The following is a 19070-nucleotide window of genomic DNA, read 5'->3' on the forward strand; positions in this document are numbered from 1 at the left end:
TTTTTTTTTTATAATTTTTTCATATTATGTGAAATAAAAAAATGATAATTTACAAATTTGTAGTTTAAAAATTTAACATTTGAGTAGTTCTCATTCTAAGAAATTTTATTACTTCAGAAAGTTTTCGCTGTTCCTCTTATCAGAGCAGATATCTTACCCTCCTATCATCCATCAGAGCATACGTATCGTGCTCCTTCTCCATAAGGTATTTCAGTACATCGTTGTGACCCTCGGAAGCGGCGAACCAGATCGGTGCGCAGCCGAGATTCGTCTCGGTTTTTGGAGACCCACCACTTTCCACAAGCAGCTTCACGACGTCCAAATGGCCGGCGCGTGCCGCACAATGCAGCGGTGTCCAACCGTTCTTATCAGTCGCATTTATTTCCGCTCCCTGACCCAAAAGAACCTCCACCATCTGATAATGCCCGTGAGTTGCCGCTATGTGCAGTCCGGTCTTGCCGTAACGATCCGAGCTATGCAACAATTCCGCCGATCTGCTCAACAGCAGACCCACGACGGTTATGTGACCACCGAAACAAGCCAGATGCAAAGGGTTCCAGCCGTTTTCTGTTGTCGCTGCGTCTACCTTCGGTCAGAACATCCTCATATTCAATCAAAATGTTCAATGCAACGATTTAGATCCGTACATTCACTAATGTAGATTAATCTTGTTTTAACTTACTTTTTATCATTTTCTAACTTTAAAATTTGGAAAAAGATAAAGAGCAAATTAAACAAACATTAAAGTTAATTTTAGCTTGTACAACTTGTAACTAATGTAAAAGTAACTAAATTTTCTCAACTTTTCTCAATTCTTTAAAAATAAAGAATCGTATTATAGTACAAGTGTTATCTAATTTTTGTCAAGATCATCGTCTTAAAAAGTACATACATTTTTAAAAATATTTTTTATAAAGAGAATATGTTCCGAATGTGTCAAGTTAAGATCAGATAAATTCGGTTATGATATCATTACTAATATAATTTGTCATAAAAGTCGTACCTGAACCCCCGCAGAATTGAGAAGAAGTCGTACGACGTTCTCGTTTCCAGAATAGGCAGCCAGATGAAGAGGAGTCATGCCGGATTCAGCCCCTAATTCTCCTACTAAAGATCCTCCGGTTGGTGGATCGGATTTCACAGTTCCAGGTATGTGAGTGAGCAGTTCTCTAACCGTATCTAGAATAAAAATTAATTTTCTTTTACAATAAAAAAATATAAAGAGATTATGAGGAGTACAATTAAAGGTGTGTTATTTTATAGCAGTTAAAACACATATTTAACTATCTTTAAAATAATTTTTTTTTAAATAATGATGACAAATATGTACACCTTAATACATTCAAATTTAATGATAGCTTCTCTCTAATTATATTTCACTATTGATATTTATCATTAATTAGTTCTAATTTTTACATAAATACAATTATGCATGAATTATGTATAGATATTATATATTATTACTAATTAACGATAATATCGAACGATATTCATATTATTTAATGACAATCATGACAATGTTGAAGTAATTAGATTCATAAAAAGCACTAAATTTGAATTAGATATACCCGTCAATTTCATTAAAATCATTTTAAAGATATTATATTTAGAATATCTATAAAATATCTTCCAAATTTAATTTAAAAATATTCTTCATGTAACTCTGTTACGATGTAGGAAAATTCATATAAAGTTTATTAATTCAATTTCTTTTACGTTGCATAGAAACGATTTTATAAAGTCATTTTATAGATTATTACTATAATTACACTAATTTATAAAAAATGTTTTTTCTATTATTTTGAACTAGATGAGGTATTTTAAAAATAGATTTTTGGTTGAAAACGATACTACAAATCAAATTTCATCAGCGCGTAAAGATTCCAAAATAATTGAAGTTTAATATACCAAAAAAATATTAATCAATTATTTCCTGTTGGAGAAATTTGGTTTGCTGCATCGTTTTAGCCTTACAGATCTTTTAGTTCCTACAGATTCAAAAATCTATAAGAAATATTTTGACTGGTTTGAAGTAATTTTTTTTCTGTAAAATGTTATTATACAAAATTTTAAATTAGATACAATGTAAAAGCTCCAACAAATAAAATTTAAATTATCAAAACGTAAAAAGGCTAATGAGTCAACTTTGTTGTTCGTGCTATACAATATTTATGTTTAAATACGAACGTTTCGACCTACTTACACCAGGTCATAATCAGTGTCATCAGATAAAACTATCGCTACCGGCTTACGTAACTTAAGAGAAATATGAGATTTCATAAGTTTTATGTATTGATTAAGTAAATTGGCTGAGTAAGTACCAAACCGATTCTTAATAAAGAAGAAAAACTTAAAATCGTATGAATTATAATTATGATAACACTCCATAAAGCCAGCGTAAAACTAAATGTATGTTTTTAAAACATATAAATATTGTGCAGCACGAACAACAAGCTTGAATCCTTAGCCTTTTTTACGTTTTGATAATTTGAATTTTATTTATTGGAGCCTTTACATTGTATTTAATTTAAAATTTAGTTTTATGGCATTATTGAGGGTTGTCATAATTTTAAGTTTTTCTCCTTTATTAAAAATCGATTTGGTACTTATTCTGTCTATTTACTTAATTAACACATAAAACTTATGAAATCTCATATAAACCGGTAGCGATAGTTTTATCACACTGATAATAACCTGATATAAAAAGGTCGAAACGTTTGTATGTATAATTTAAACATATAAATTGTGTAGCACGAATAATAAGCTTTGCTCCTTAGCCTTTTTACGTTTTGATAATTTGAATGTTATATATTATACAATTATTTTATAAGATTTTTACTCACCGGCTTGTCCAAAGTAAGCAGCAACGTGAAGTGCGGTAACGCCGAGCTTTTTACTGGATATTCTAAGAGATTGCGACGATCTCATAACTTCAAGTACCTGACCGTGGCCGTGCTGAGCCGCCAGGTGAACAGCAGTGAAACCCGCGCGATTCTCATCAGCGCAGGATGCGCCGGCCCTAACCAGAGCCTTCACGACTTCAGCGTGTCCACCTTCCGCTGCTAGTTGCAGAGGAGTCGCTTCGGTCAGTTTATTCCTAGCAGTTATCACACCCTGTCTATCGAACTTCATCAGTTCTTCGATTACCCGGACGCTGCCTTGCATGGCGGCGATGTGAGCGCAAGTATTGCCATCCTTGGTGCAGGCCATCACGAGGTTAGCGTGCCTCTGCAGAAAGAGCTGCGCCACTTCGGCGTAATTGTTCATAGCCGCAGCGTGAATTGGTTTTTGTCCCTGGTCGTCCGTGGCATCTATACTGGCACCAAGTTCTAAAAGTAGTTTACAGACCTCTAACTGACCCGCTCCCGCTGCCAGGTGAAGAGGAGTCTGCTTCCTCAAGGTAAGCACGTCTATCGCAGCGCCGTGATCCTGCACGAGGAAGCGTACCAAATGCGTGTAACCATTCATGGCAGCCAGATGCAGAGCGGTCCTTCCGACGCGCGACTTAGAGTTTATAAAGGCCTTGTTTGCCAGTAATGCGTCGCAGACTTGAAGGTAGCCGTGTTCGGCCGCTAGATGAAGAGCGGATCTACCCTCGAGATCGAACACATCCACCCTACCGTGATTGGCGAGAAGCGTGGTCACCAGTTCCATGTGACCTCGATGAGCTGCGATTAACAACGGCGTCCAACCCACGGCGCTTTGCCGATTCAAGGCTTTTTGCACCTCCGTAGCTGGCATGCGACTGATCATCTCCGACAGAACCTCATTGTTGCCTGCGAGCGCGCAATGATGGAACGCCGATTCCTGGGCCTGTCTGGTTTGCAAAGAGACGTCCGCGCCGCTGTCAAGAAGAGCGCGGACCACGGCGCGATCATCGCCGGGAGTGCCGACTTCCGAAGGTTCGATTTGGGCAGCGTAATGGAGCGCACTGGCACCTTCGTTGGTCAGACTGTTCACATAGGCGGTCGCCACTTCTGGACCCTTCTTTTCCTTTACGAATTCTATCAAATGTTTGACCACGTCAGCCCTGCAACCCCTACAGGCTAAATGCAAGGGTGTCTCTCCATTCTAAGCAAAAATAGAAATCTTGGAGTAAATAGAAATAATTTAACAGTTATCGTTTTGTGAGAAAATTATTGTATATAACATTTGTCACGTAGAACATGATAAAAAAAAACAATATTTAATTTTTATTTTACTTATTGTTGAATATTTAACTTGTTTAATTATTACAAAATTACATAGAGATCATATTTTTATGAATTGGATCTTATTTCTTGTTTTAGCGATATACTTTTGATTTAAACATTGGATCTCCGCCATCGTCGAGGAGCAAAAGAAGTGTCGCTAAATTCCCATGGCTGGCTGCCACGTGCACGGGTGTTTGGCCATCATCAGTTGTCAAATTGGGACCTGCTCCAGATTTCAATAACATCAGAGCGCATCTGTCGCCATCGGGCACTCTGGCAGCTATGTGAAGTGGAGTTTCCCGAAGTTTTCCACCTCTCACGTGTACCTCTGCGCCATATCCTAGAAGAGTTTCCACGACAGCCGGTTTGGCACTTTCTACGGCTATATGGAGTGCCGTATAGTTATCGTTAGTTATCGCGTCCACCTGCATAGAAAAAAATAAGAGGTTCCATACAATTGGACATTTAAAGATGTACAGATATGTTAGTATTACTGTAACGCATTAAAGAGGATCACGTTGGTGTATTCATGAATTTTTATATAGGCACCTAATCATTATGAAAAATATTATTTTTACGTACTAATAACGGATCACATAATGGATAATTTATTATTTTTTTTTTTTTATTTATTCTTGGAGGCATAATTTATTTAATGTTGTAAAATATCTTAAATTTGTATGAAAATTAAATTTGTTGAGCCATATATATCTGTGATAAAAATATTTTTAGAAAATAAAAATCTAAAATATACGTTCTAAAATCTAAAAGTAATATAGAAGATTAAACTTAAAATATAGTTTTAGTTTCGAATAGCGACACTTATGTTCATGAAAAAAAAAATTAATTTATATTTGTCAAAGCAATTATAACCGAAGAGCTATCCACATTAAATATATCGAATAGTATCATTCATGTGATAATAATAATTGTTTACCTTTTCTCCTCGTTGTAGCAGAGTACTGATAATACCCACATGTCCGTATCCTGCAGCCGTGTGAATAGATCTGGCACCACGTTTATTTGGCATGTGCAGATACACGCCTTTCTTGAAGAGCATAGTGGCACATTCCGAGTGACCATTGAGCGACGCTATGTGCATCAAAGTGGAGCCGTCTTTCGTCCTTTCGAAGATACTTGCTTTAAATTTATCGGCCAGCAGCTCGATGACGGAAGCGTGGCCATTCTCTGCAGCCAAATGCATTGGCGTTCGATCTTGATGATCGGTGATCGAGGCGGAGGCTCTGACACCGTAAAAATATTTTACTAAGGTTTCGTCACCTTCGGCGCTCGCTATGTGTAACGCAGTTTGCCCATCGCCCTGAAATACATGTTACATTTTTAGATAGCTATATATTTTAGGCAGTTATATTTCTCAATAACATTACATATATTTTATAAGTTTTGTTGAATTTGATTGCAAATTTTAGAAATTTTTATCTTAATTTTTATATCTTAGCAATAAGATCGGTAGTAAATTTTATATTTTGGTAGAAAAATTATCACTTCTATTTTACCTTTATTATACTGTTAATAAAAGTTATTAATAAAAATTAATAATTAAGCAATGACTCTTACCGTTGTGCATACACGTCCTCATAAATTTTTGTGACTCAATTGAAAGCCATTATATACATTATTGTGTAATAGTAAAAGCTGTAGAAAATCATGAAATTATAAGGGGAATGCGGTTACAATTGAAATTAATCTTTAAAGAAGTTTAAAACCTTGTCATAAATTTTACAACCGCCTTGTTCCCAATTATTGCTCATTTAGAAACATAACTTTGCAGTTACAGTAATTTATCATGTGTGTCACTTCTATTTCGCGTACGATCGATCTTGTCAAATTTTGTATTCAATTTCTTTGCAGGTTCAAAATTTAGGTTGGAATAGAATTGGGTAGTTATGGTATAATTTCAGCGTTTTGCGGTATAATATAAATATTTTTGTAAGCTAACATCAAAATTCCATTAATTTTACCGGAAATTAATTAAGCAATTATGTTATATCGTATATACATTCATATCTCGGAAATTCAAAATTGTTTACGCGTTCAAAAGATAAAAGAGATAAATGGTAATTTCCGAATGTCATAAAATCATAGAGAGGATAATTAAACGCAATATATATACCCAAATGCGAGGAAAATGGTAAAAAGTTTGTAATGTATTTACATCGCGACGTATAATTTGCGAGTTTTGAAGCATTCGGGAGTATTATGTATATAATTGGCAAAGTTTCAACGGTATACCATCCGATTATTATCGGTTCAATTTCATTTTAGTTGGGATTTTCGTACTTGGATTTAACGTACATTTTGCATGTCGACGGCCGCGCCGTAATCCACCAGAATCCGCACCATGTCGATGTCTCTTCTCCTAGCAGCTAAATGCAGGGCAGAATCGCCCGCTGGCGTAGTAGCACGAAGCTGATCGGGCGCTTGCTGTGCTAAAAGTTCTCGGCACATTGACTGATTACCAGCCTCGACTGCTAGCAGAAGAGGTATCTTTCCTTTCTGCGATGGAACAATAAAATTTGAAAAAATTAAATATAGAACGATCTTTTCTTGAATTTTTTCTTGTACTGTACTCAAAGATAATTACATAATGTGGTGAAAAAGAAATAAAAAATAAAAAATATAAATATAAAAGGAAAATCTTTGAATTTTTATTAATCATCATTTATTTAAAAATGTGGTTATTTAAGCTCATAAAGTAATCACTATTTTCAGAAAATTCGAAAAATAATGCTTTGTTCCATTTTATAATTTTACCGTTCATATATATATAATACATATTCCTGAAATTTCAGGAATGCCAAATGTTTATGCCAATTATAATAAAATGAAGAAAATAAATTCCACTACATTTTATAATTATTAATTACAGAAAGTGCTAGGAGAACCGTAGAGATATTTATATGTGGGGACATTTTTACTAATAATTAATTAAGTCCGGTGCATGCAAACGCAGATTGGCAAAGATAAGGTCAATGATACGAGTCAATTAAGAAGATTAGAAATATATTTATTATCAAATAGATATAAATAAAGAATAATAAATTAATTATATCCTTTCCGACTGTGTATACTATTGTCTTTTTCAGCATAAACTATAATCTTTAGGAAAGAGACAAAATCGTAAAATTGATTAAAACTAAAATGAATTGATTAATCATTAATGTATTCAGAAAAAACATATTTTTACATTTTTAATCTTCTTAATTTAATTGATTCATTCGATCCTTTCAGTACTGTTACTAATAAGTAACAGTAGGATGTGATTGATTCTTACCTTGTAGAGCCAACATCACATTAAATTACTACTTTTCTGGTTAGTGAACAGTTGTAATACTCATATACTCTCATTAGCCATTAATTTTATTTACTCTTACTAATCCTTAATACACGCGACGACTTTCCATTCCTTTTATTACAATAGCTAGGTCGTTCGTATTATGGGTTGATTTCCATTACTTTTACAAATATGCAAAAATCATTAAGTGATTTTACGTAAATATTAACATCTTTAAAATATATTTATAAAATTGTATATTAAAAAAAGAATAGAAACAATTATTTAGCCAGATGCTCCTAGTATTTTAAAGGAAAGAAATGCGCAGTATATAAATGCTTCAATCGTGTATATTAAGAGTTAATATTTCGTACAAAGAAGTATTTCGACAAGTATTATCGTAATACATGACACGAGAGTTTTTCGTGCTTATGTCAAATGTCTAAATATGCATCGGCTCGATACTCGATATAACATAAATTCTTGTTGTTTTTTTCCATACTGACAACGAGGCCAGACTCCTCCCCAATCTGTAGCGTCGTACTATTGCGACGGGATTGTATGACAAAGGGCAAGGGAGACAGGGAGGAAAAAGCGAACTAGAGAAGAGTTATGGCGCCGTTCGGTACCAGGTAGCGATCTCTCGGCGCGCGGCACCTGTCACGCGAGAAACGCGGACGCGAAATGGGAGCATCACGCCGCGGTTATTACAGAAAAATCTTTATCTTTGTCTAATTTGAAGTTTTGGGGTCGACATGAATCTCCTTATGGTGTAGCATACTTAGCTCGTCCTGTTATATGGAAAAGATCGACTCGACTGACAATATTGGATCCCTCAAACTGATGCATTTAATAAAGTTTTCATTTGCCCTTTATGCAGCTTTGTGAAATTATTTTGGGATCGCTACTTACTCCGTCGACCTTTAGCCTGATGTCACGTCCAGCAGAACCCAAGAGAGCTCGTAGGATCGACGTAGCGGTGCCTGTTTGTCTTGATGCTACCAGATGAACTGCCGTTTGTTGTCTTGGCTACGAACAATACATGAATATATTTAAAGAAGTTGCGGATGTTTATTAAATAAAATAATTTAAATAGAAAGTTTAATGTGCAATACTCGTGAATCCATAATTGTCTTGTTATTTAAAAATCATAGAAATCAAGTAAAATAGCCAAAAGATTTAAACTAAAATTCTAAAAACATCTAAACTGAAATCTAAAATTAGTCGGAGAATCTATACTAAGCAGATTAAATCGTTTGCAATAATTCAAAGTAAACTCTTTTCTAAAGAATATTAGAGTTTCAGAGTATAGTCTTAAATTATACAATATAAATTTGTTTATCCAAAATTGTTATAATTTTTTTTTACAAAAATAAAATTATTTATTCGTACCCCTCCTGTGGCATAGGGATCAACACCTCTCTTGGACAGTAATAATTTAACGACATCTTCTCTCGAATACATAGCAGCGATATGGAGAGCATTGTAATTATCCTGTAGAAAATGTGTCAATGAAATGTATTTGGAAGGTAATGAATTAGTAGTAATCGACATATGAGACTAACATTATGAAAATAAGTACAACGGTAATGAAGCTATGAGTTTTGCCCTGCCGCACCCGTCGGGCTGACCCTTATGATGTTTCAGGTTTCGAGTTTCTGATCACGGTATATCAGCGTGCTATTTGAAAATTATATTGGAATCATTGTGGGAGCGGTAGATCGATAGTAGCGAGAGTATGCAACGCCTTGCACGTGTTTGCGAAGTGATGCTCTAACATAGTTAACGGCACGTCACTCATAACACAAGTAAAAGGAGTAATATGAACCGTGCAGAAACAAGCTCTTCGCGCACTAGTGTAATCATAATTTTAATTACATGTATAACATCTAATCATATTTTTAAAGCCTTACGTATTTTTTTCAGAGAAGCTACGCAATTTGATGGGTTATTCTCGCAAACGATATTACATCATTATATATTCTGTTTATAACATATTAACATGTATAATCAAGACATAGAGATAAATAGAATTTAATGATATATCAAGACACGGAGATAATCCATAAACTTTTTGCGTAATTTCTTTAAATCATTACATTTCTCATTGATAAGAATTATTTCTTTTATTAACAAATCATTCATTAAATCAAACAGAAGTAGAATGGGAAAAAGGAAAGAATTATGGTCGGTTATTTAAGTTACTTAACTAAAAATCGGCATAGATTGTAACGTGTACGATTACACGGAAAAAATGGTTTTACTGGAATATTGAAACATTTAGCTAGATACAGGTCGAAAAATAATTTTGTTGGATCATCAAAATAAATGTGTAAGAATCTCAAGTATGATAAAAGATACTGCGAATAATTTTGATATTCTAGCAACAGCAGTTTACATAAACAAGCTTATGTAATTATTTGATGGTCCTACAGAATTATTTTTAGATCGGTATCTGAATAGCTATGTATCTGAAAGCTAAATTTTTAAATGAAGAAAAATCGTTTTTGTCATAAGATGTTACAGCGTACGCCGAAGATTTTAAATAACGCGACATTCTTTTCCTTTTCCCTTCTTCGTCCTAACGTAAGGACATTTGAAATCGATAAATTTTACTGTAGAGTTCTTGCGGTGGCGTTCTTAATGACTTTCAGAAGGTTACACCGAGTGCGCTACATAATTGAACCCCTGCCCGGGATGTCAAACGCAAAATGCCGTTGCATAGAAGCCGTTGACGGGCAACTTTCAAGGTTTAACGATTAAATTTTTATCTATTTTTAGGATCGGAACCCTTTTCCGTTATGGTTGATAGCTGATTCGGCGGCCTACTTATCCATTTACACAGGTGCCCGTCTTTGTCCAGTCGGTCAGTAAGCATAAGCCCCTTGACCTTGTCTCTCCTTCACGCAATCTTTCCCTACCGACTTATAGTGACTCGACTTATTGTTAGCACAAATCGCGACCTGATCATTAGCTGTACACGTTTCGTGGCACGCGTCACCTTCGCAGGTGTTATTACGTGCTAGTGCCACGTAACCTCAGCACGAGAACTTATCGCGACGGCAATGAATCAAAGAACGATGAATCAAATGTTTTTACCTTGGTTTTAAATGGAATATCTCGAAAAACAATCATTCACCCGGATATTATTCTCACGAGTAATTTACGTTTTACAAAGTAATTTATGTTTTCTTTTTCAAAGCAATTTTATAGAAGATGGACAAATTTCTCGATTTATCAAATAATTTGTCTCATTTATCGCACAATACTTGCATTGTTTCTGGCGCCCACGTCGGATCCGAGCTCGATCATCCGATCGAGCAGCGCGCTGCGATTGTCCTTCACTGCGTACATTAACGGCGTCATCCCCGTCGTCTACAAATGAAAAATCTTTGTTTAAGAAAATATATTTGTTGTGTGATTTTTTTATAATTGTTCGACCATCTGTATTTAAAATTTCCCGTTAGTCTCTCGCGAATAGATCACTAGTCCGCGGCACAAGGATGTATCTTATACATGGAAACATTACTTTCGCAATTATTTTTAAAAATAATTAATTATTTATTTGATCTCTTTTGTGCCAGAAATATATCTTAGTGGTTTATCAGAAATATATCTTCACGCTCTGAGCAGTCTACTGAATTGGAAATCTATTACTAATTTCCATATACAAATAAAAGTTGTACATACAAAAAAAAGCAATTTGTTCAGCTAATTGAATACATTTAGTTGTTTGCAGATTTGGTTAATTCAATAAATTTTATTTAATCATCTGTTTAAACTGTGACGTAGTCACTGTTTAACAAACTGTTCAATTAAATAAATTTTTTTTCATTTCATCTCAATTATTTTTTTTATCATATCTACTAATTATTATATTGTAAAATAATTTTTGATCCAGCCTTTAAATCGCCAAACTTGCTGTATTACTTTCAAATATAATACAAAAAAAAATTTAATTTTTCATTTATTAAAAAATATGTGTGTAATCCTTAATTTTCTTATTAACTTTTTTGATATTTTTGATACAGTACATATGGAGGAAACTAACCGTGTCCAAAACACCGGCGAGCGGCACGATGAAGCCATCTTCTCCCGCGCTCTGCACCGTCTTCTCCAGGGTCTTGAGCAGCTGGTCCACAGGGGCCCATTCTCCGCGTGCCGCCAGGCCCAGAAGCCTTTGGGCCCCTTCTCTGGCGGTCGCTCCGGCGGAGCTGGGCTTACTTCCGGGCTGCGACGGTTCTCCTGCAGTCGCACCGCCATTGCTTCCCGTCGAGGCTGAACCACCATCGTCCTTACCGCCCGACGGGCTGTCCTCTTTGCTGGAAGGATTCTTCTTGTCGTCCTTGCCTCCTGATGGCTTCTTGTTATTACTGCTCATGCTATGCTACGTATCCCTCCGCGTAGCATGATTCGCTTGAGTGACTCACTCTTGTTCAAAATTGCACACAATTGTTGAGGGTATGTAGAACAGCGAGAGATTGTACGGCCATCGGGCAGATACCTTTCCGTTTGGTGCGATGTATACTTGGCAGAATGGAAGATACGACGACGCTCACATTTAAGCGATTTTGAGCAATTTTGAGAGCTACCGAGAAGTGAGACAAAACTTTATTTTATGGAAAAAAAAACAATTTTGCATAGAATTTAAATTTATAATAAACGCGAAGAATGTATGCTTCAAATGTATTATCGGAATGATACATCTGAAGCATTTAAGCCTAAGCCATTTAAGGTGATACTTTCATAGGAAATGCGAAGTAAGTTAAAGTCGTGATCAAACTAAAGATTGGATCAGAATTTAACCAATCAAAGCTTTAACCAATCAAAAGTTCATTAAACTTGAGATTGATTTTCTTTCTTCTAATTGGTTAAATTCCAATCCAATCTCAGTTTCAATCTCTAATCTTATCACGGCTTAATGGAGCACACGGAACACAAACTAATGATATTACACAATGTTATAATTTCCTGCTCAATAATGTAACTGTTTTGTACAACATGTATTATACGTTTGCGTTGTTGAATGGGAAATTATAATATTAATGTAATGTTAGTTTGTGTTATGTGGAAAGTCACTGCAAATGGTTGTTACGTTTAAAACATTAATCTTCTCGCAAATTTGGAATATTTGTACAAAATTGCAAGTAATTGTATCACTGGAAATTCGATAAATATTCGCAATTATGTGCGCTTAGTTTTATTAATTCCTAAAATATCCTCAGTCAATATTAACTAAAAGTAACATAATATCAATGTTACAATTTTGCACTCCACAATGTAACTGTTACGTAACACCATGTGTTATTACATTTGTATCATTAAAAAATTATAACATTAATGTTGTGTCATTTTTAGTTGATGTTGATTAGGATCTCTACGCGCAAACACCACAAGAAGAAAATTAAAACTTAACCGTAATGACTATTTCAGTGACTTTTGTTGGACTTCGCGTTTTGTATGAGAGTATTATCTTAACACAAGCGAAAAGTCCCTGCAGTTGACGCACTAATTATTTTACTATTTAGTCAGTTGTAGAGAATGAAAATGTTAACGGCACCAAATAAGTGTTAACTGCACGATCAGCCTGGCGATTCTGAAGACGGTATGTAACTCGGAGTGAGTTTAGAAGAGGCGAGAGAGGGTTGCTTCCCTTTGGGCCTCGCTCGCTCGGCAGGATCGACCAATCGCCGACTCGTTCTCGCGGTTCGTTAGGGTAACGTTGCACCAATACTCCTTTACCTTTGACCTGCACGGATTACATTTCGCGCACACAGGCGCGAATTCGTGATAGGCCGTGCTGGTCGTCGCTGGTAGCAGGTAAGGAAATCAAGCAGGAGGTAGTGGTTCAGGTGGAGGAAGGGTGAGAGTCGCGGAGGGGCTGTTATGGCTGCCGTCGACACGCGACTTCCGGACCAGCCCGGCAGGCACGCTATCCGTCTATCTTGAATCCACTAGACTCTGCCACGGCTCTGAATAACGTCCCTCATTCCTCTTCGCTTTCTCTTGCCCGAGACTAAACACTTGCTCGTGCGTGGTCTCTATTTTTCGCTCTCTCGACATGGTTTTTTTTTCTTCTGAAAATGCGTATATTTTCGATGAAAGAAAATGTGAGTAGTGTGATGAAAATGCGATTAATTGTATGATATTTAAAAAACACCTATGAATCAATTGACTCTGAATAATATCAAGGAACGTTTAACAAATGTACATCTCAATATATTTTTCCAAAATAAAAAATGTAAAAATCTTTTAAAAATTTTAAAAAGTCTTTCTAAAAATATTAGAATTATTAAAAAAGGATAAAATTTACGTTACAAAATTTTTTATTCTAAAAGATTTAGTTTTCACTTAAATATTATTGTTAGAGCGTTGCTTATATGCGGATAGTTTCTCGTGCATTTACGTGCTATTTATCTGTGCCGGATGACTGAAAGTGAATGTGATTTGAAACTATTTAAAGAAATTAATGTATGATCAGCTGTTACGTATACTATTGGTGCGTTCGGAAAGACGCTATTAGCGCTACTTTTGTCATTCTATCTTCGTTATTTATTAGACGTAAAACGAGAATAGAATGACACAAATAGCGCTAATAGCGTTTCCTTGAATGCACCTTATGTCCCCTAGATTCAGCATAAAAAGCATCTAGCATATAGTCAATCGTTTTTTGTTTGTTTCCAAGGCTAATAATGCTGTTTAAATTGCTAATTATGTAGCAATAATGTATACTTGAATTATTTGAATTTAAATTGTCATTTGAATTGCAAGACGATTTCGAGGCAATTTTTATTTCAAGGCGATAAAATGAAACGATAAAAATAATTTCGTAATGCCAGAAAAAAATTGTTATTTGAATAAATCAGTTCTACTACAATAATTGTTATGAAATATGTATGTGTGTCGTATTTGATGTAAGTTTATTACAGCTAAATAGCTAATAATACTTAATTATTTAAATTTAAAAGATATTCGTAAAAAAATACGACAACATATTTCGTAATAATTATTGTAGTACAACTTTTAATAAAATTATAAATACAAAAATTGATGTAGATTACATCAAAATAAATGGATCTTAGTGCCTAATAATATTTCTGCATAAATTTTAAAAATATATTTTTCGATTTGTTAATTAAATTGTTAATTAAAAAATTGTTAATTAAATTAATTAATAGTAATACACTTAAATAATTTCACGTCAAAAGTAATTTTTATTTATGTTATCATAAATATGTTTACATACGTCACGAGACAAATTAACATCTTAACGTAAATTAACGGAGTTATGAATTTATTTTGACAGCTGATATATATATATATATCGTAATACTTGCTATTGAATTAATATCTTAAAATACATTCTGATATTAATTATGAATATATAGAGGAAAGTCGCCGATACTGACATAAGTCTTCTAAAGTGACACCCCCTTATTTTTTGGAAACTAACTATTGCACTTTATTAATACTAATAAAATCATGATCTGTTTAGCTAATTAAAGAGAGAAGTACAAACTCATAATTCGTAGGTTTGTGGCTTGTTTCTATATCAAATCAGCTAAAACGAATTCTACAAATGCGAAAATAAAATTCTTACGATCTTCTTTTGCAAATTGTGAGGTTTAAATAATAGTGACTATATTATTGATAATATATTATGTCATTTTAAATATTTGTAGTTTCCAAAATAAATTTTATTTTTATTATTTTTTCTCTTAGTCTTTTCATAATACGATTTTTAATTTAAAATTGGGGTGCAGCGTAAACCGACACACCTGTCCGTAAAACAGACCATGAGCTAACTTAATCTTTATAATGTTGCTTTATAGTGTCAAATAAGTCTATTGGAGCTAAAGGCAATCGTGCATATATGGAACAACTCTAGAAAAACTATCGCGTTACATATTTGCATCTTGTAGAACAGCATAAAGTAAATATGCATATAATTCAATAAAAATGTTTTATAACGAAGTAAAATGATTCTGAAAAATCTCATATACATTCACTTATAGGTACTTTATACAGATAATTCCTGTAAAAGAAAAAGAATAGGAATACGTAGCATTACTGCCTACTGTGTCAGTTTTGGAGCCAATTTTGTCAGACGCTCATTTTTGCACAACTTACGAAAAACTTAATTATTGCAAAATTGCTAACAGTATTATAAAAATTGCTTATACTATCTGATAGAAGACACTTTTTACTTTGTATTTATGTTTTTGAAGTTGTATTTTTACCTTTTGTTTAAGAAATATTGTCTAAAAACAAAGTGGTATGTCGGTATCGGTGACCTTCCTCTACGTATAAATAGAAGAAAAAACATACAAATATAGATTTTATACCGAAACAGAAATAATTTTCTGAAAAATATTATTGCATGTTAAGATGTACAGTCCTTGCAAAGAAAATTAAATTTGGAAGTATATTTAATATCTACACTTCAAATAAACTATATACATATGAAAGTTGTGTGAATAAAATTATATTTTTGTTTAACGACACATTTCGTATGTATATAGTTTATCTGAAGTGTAGATATTAAATTTAATTGCAATTTACTGATTAGTGTTACAAAGATATAGAACAAATAAATATTTTGTTTATTTTCTGGTCAACTAGTTCATGCATCGCAATGTAACTCTACGTAAATAATCTTTATATAATACATTTCCATATATTTTTATTAGAGCACAGATTAAAAAAATACTACTATTATTAAAATAGCTTACGATCCTGATAGTAAACTGTTACCAAATTTGTCGTATTATTTTTAAACGTGATTTGAATAATCTGTAATTTTTTCATAATTTTGTTATCATTTTAAAAATATGTATAAAACATTCTTAAGAGGATTCTTGTGATACCTTTATCATTTGTTATACCGTCATATCTCTGAGTGCGCGAAAAAGTTCACTAATCAACAGCTCTGTGATTAATGAACTTTAATTGCGATTAATTTAAAAATTATTAGCTTCGATATTTTTATTTGAATTTTTGTCACAAAATTATCTCAAGAATAAGTCCTTAAGAGGAAACGCGATAGTTGTGAGACACTCTGTATATTTTTAACTTAAATACATTCTCCAACAAAAGAAATATAAAGAACAAAACTAAATTCAAATTTAGTAAAATTAATAATTTTTTTATCAGTGTGTATCATAGACGTCACAGCGCAGTGCGTATATTCTTTGCTCAAATAAACAATGTTTGGCATTGACTTTGGATACTAAAGTAAATGGAGTTAGTTAACGATGTCAATAATAATACCGATATGATCGTGCTAATAACTGTATCGCTTATCGTCATTCATATTTACTTTATGGCATTATCAGTGCATTACGAACGTCATGCTAATGATACGTTGACTATCGCATCAGTTAGAGGAAAGCGTTCTCCGCATTGCAGTGGTCCGCTTTTCTGTTCGGTTATTTCTATTCGCAATATATTCTGTGCTAAACGCACTAAATCACTAGACGGTGTTTCCTAATTTATTCCACACAACTGTTTTAGTGCACTTTCGCTTATGTATGTATATGTGATAGATAGAAAGAAAAGATTGATTAGAAAAAGAATAGACACGATTAACAGAAAGCGAAACTATTTATTGCAATCGTATTAATAATAAAAAGATTATTACATCAACTTATGTAATATGTGGATAGTTTGATAAGTTAGCGATTTTTCGCTTTTCTTTTTAAACAAATTCAACTTATTTTTAAACATAGTTTGCTTTTAAAAAGTCACTGATTACAAAATATTTTTTTATTCCTGAAGGAGTGGATTTTTTCTTTTGTCTCGAGCGCAGAAATGTCTAGTCCCGACTTTGTTAATATGATATATCTTTTCTGTATATAAGTTAATAACTTATCATATTAATAAAGTTGAGACTAGACATTTATGCGCTCGAGATAAAAGAAAAAACGCACCCTCTCAGTAACAAAAAATTATTTTCTTTTACGGCGTGTAAAATATAATAAAGAATAGTAATGTTTAATATTAATTTAATATTAATATTAATGTGATAGGAACATAATCACATGTACGGTCATCATTAAAAAGTTGCAATAGTTTTCTTCCGATGGATTTCAGAATTCAATCTTGCTCATAGAACAATTGAACATAAATGGTTAGATCCATAAGTAAGAACCAATTACTCGGTAATGGCAGGCTGTATACCGCAACCTGTCAGAAAAGAGTGCTACAATTTTCTAGTTAATAAGAGTAGAGTAGGCGTTCTTTTTTATAGATTTTGGGTCACTGAATTCAAATTCATAAGCTATTTTGCTTCGTCGCGTCCAATTTTTCAGATAATTTTTAGAGAAGAATGATAGCAAACGTGTGAAAATTAAAAGAAAAACATTTGAGAAAGAACAAAAATAAATATGACATTAAAATGCGGCAGAACTAATTTAAATTTATTTTGATAAATTAAATAAAATACAAGAGAAAACAATTTTTGCTGTGTCATTCAGCGGTTCGGTCGTCGAGATTCAAATGATAGTGAAAAGAGTTATAGGCGTTATCTCAGAAATCGGACCAAAAGTTGCATCTCATGCCAAGTACTGCTTTATTGTAAGTGCGAGTAGTAGCTGGAGTCTCAATAACTTCTAAAGTATTATGAGAGAGAGAAATAATAAAATATTCTTTAAAAACTTAAAAATATTTGCATGTAAAAACAGCAAAAACAACTAACTAATTTGTCAATTTTCTAACTTATTTTTCAAAAATAACACTTAAAATCTATTTCTGTAAATACCTTCTATGTAAATTACCTGACTGTCGCACAATGTTACTTTACATCGATTTGTTTTATATGCATGTTAGATTATAATACCTAATTATTTATAGAAAAGCAAAATTTTTTTCATTTCTTATACTTTATTTAATTACTTACCAAAATATATTTAAATCAGTTCTTTCTTAAATCATATTTTAATGTCATATTTATTTTTGCCCTTTCTTCAAATACTTCTTTCAATTTTCACAGATTTTTCATCATTTTTCTCAATTATCTACAAAAATTGCACGTCCTTATGAAGTAAAATGACTTATAAATTCAGGTTCATATGCAGAACATTTAAAAATTCATAATACACAAACCTTGTATAAGTATAGCATTGTTTTATTCATCAAGAAATAAAGAAGAAAATTATAAACATAAAGCAAACACAGAGTATGTTTAAAAATCATCTATTTCTAAGTTATTAAAAATACTTTTTATTGTAAAAGAATATTTCATACGTGTATAATATATCCACAATTAGCATTCTTTCTTCAGTGCTTGTATGACCTTTAACCGTATGTTTATAGAGTTTAGCACATCGTGCGTAAAACGGAATGAATCCTTATAGGCCCAGTTTCACAACTTACGGTTAACTCTTAACCGAGATTCAACTTGATAAGGCCCAGTTCCACAACTCACGGTTAATTCTTAACCGAGGTTCAATTTGTTTCTCATCTCTTTCCAATTCTAGAATTGGAAAAAGATGAGAAATAAGTTGGACCTCGGTTAAGAGTTAACCGTGAGTTGTGAAACTGAGCCTAAGTCTACTGAATAAATTGAACCTCAGTTAAGAGTT

The 19070-nt window shown here is 33.2% G+C and overlaps 1 protein-coding gene across 3 annotated transcripts in view; it reads right to left on the minus strand.

The window, feature by feature from the left end:
• Positions 1-13067, minus strand: part of nompC (no mechanoreceptor potential C) — a 26779-nt gene extending 13712 nt beyond the window's left edge. For all 3 annotated transcript variants that reach the window (XM_018518886.1, XM_018518885.1, XM_018518887.1), the window contains exons 1-11: positions 13049-13067; positions 11540-12076; positions 10762-10863; positions 8881-8982; positions 8401-8517; positions 6510-6710; positions 5131-5514; positions 4298-4618; positions 2844-4071; positions 1004-1179; positions 158-586 (exon numbers count right to left, since the gene is read on the minus strand). In XM_018518886.1, the coding sequence (XP_018374388.1) occupies positions 158-586; positions 1004-1179; positions 2844-4071; positions 4298-4618; positions 5131-5514; positions 6510-6710; positions 8401-8517; positions 8881-8982; positions 10762-10863; positions 11540-11869 (3390 nt within the window). In that variant the 5' untranslated portion in view covers positions 11870-12076; positions 13049-13067. The remainder of the gene's footprint in view (positions 1-157; positions 587-1003; positions 1180-2843; positions 4072-4297; positions 4619-5130; positions 5515-6509; positions 6711-8400; positions 8518-8880; positions 8983-10761; positions 10864-11539; positions 12077-13048) is intronic.
• Positions 13068-19070: the final 6003 nt, after the last annotated feature.

This window comes from Trachymyrmex cornetzi, unplaced genomic scaffold, assembly GCF_001594075.2.
Source record: "Trachymyrmex cornetzi isolate Tcor2-1 unplaced genomic scaffold, Tcor1.1 scaffold797, whole genome shotgun sequence".
Taxonomy (NCBI): domain Eukaryota; kingdom Metazoa; phylum Arthropoda; class Insecta; order Hymenoptera; family Formicidae; genus Trachymyrmex; species Trachymyrmex cornetzi.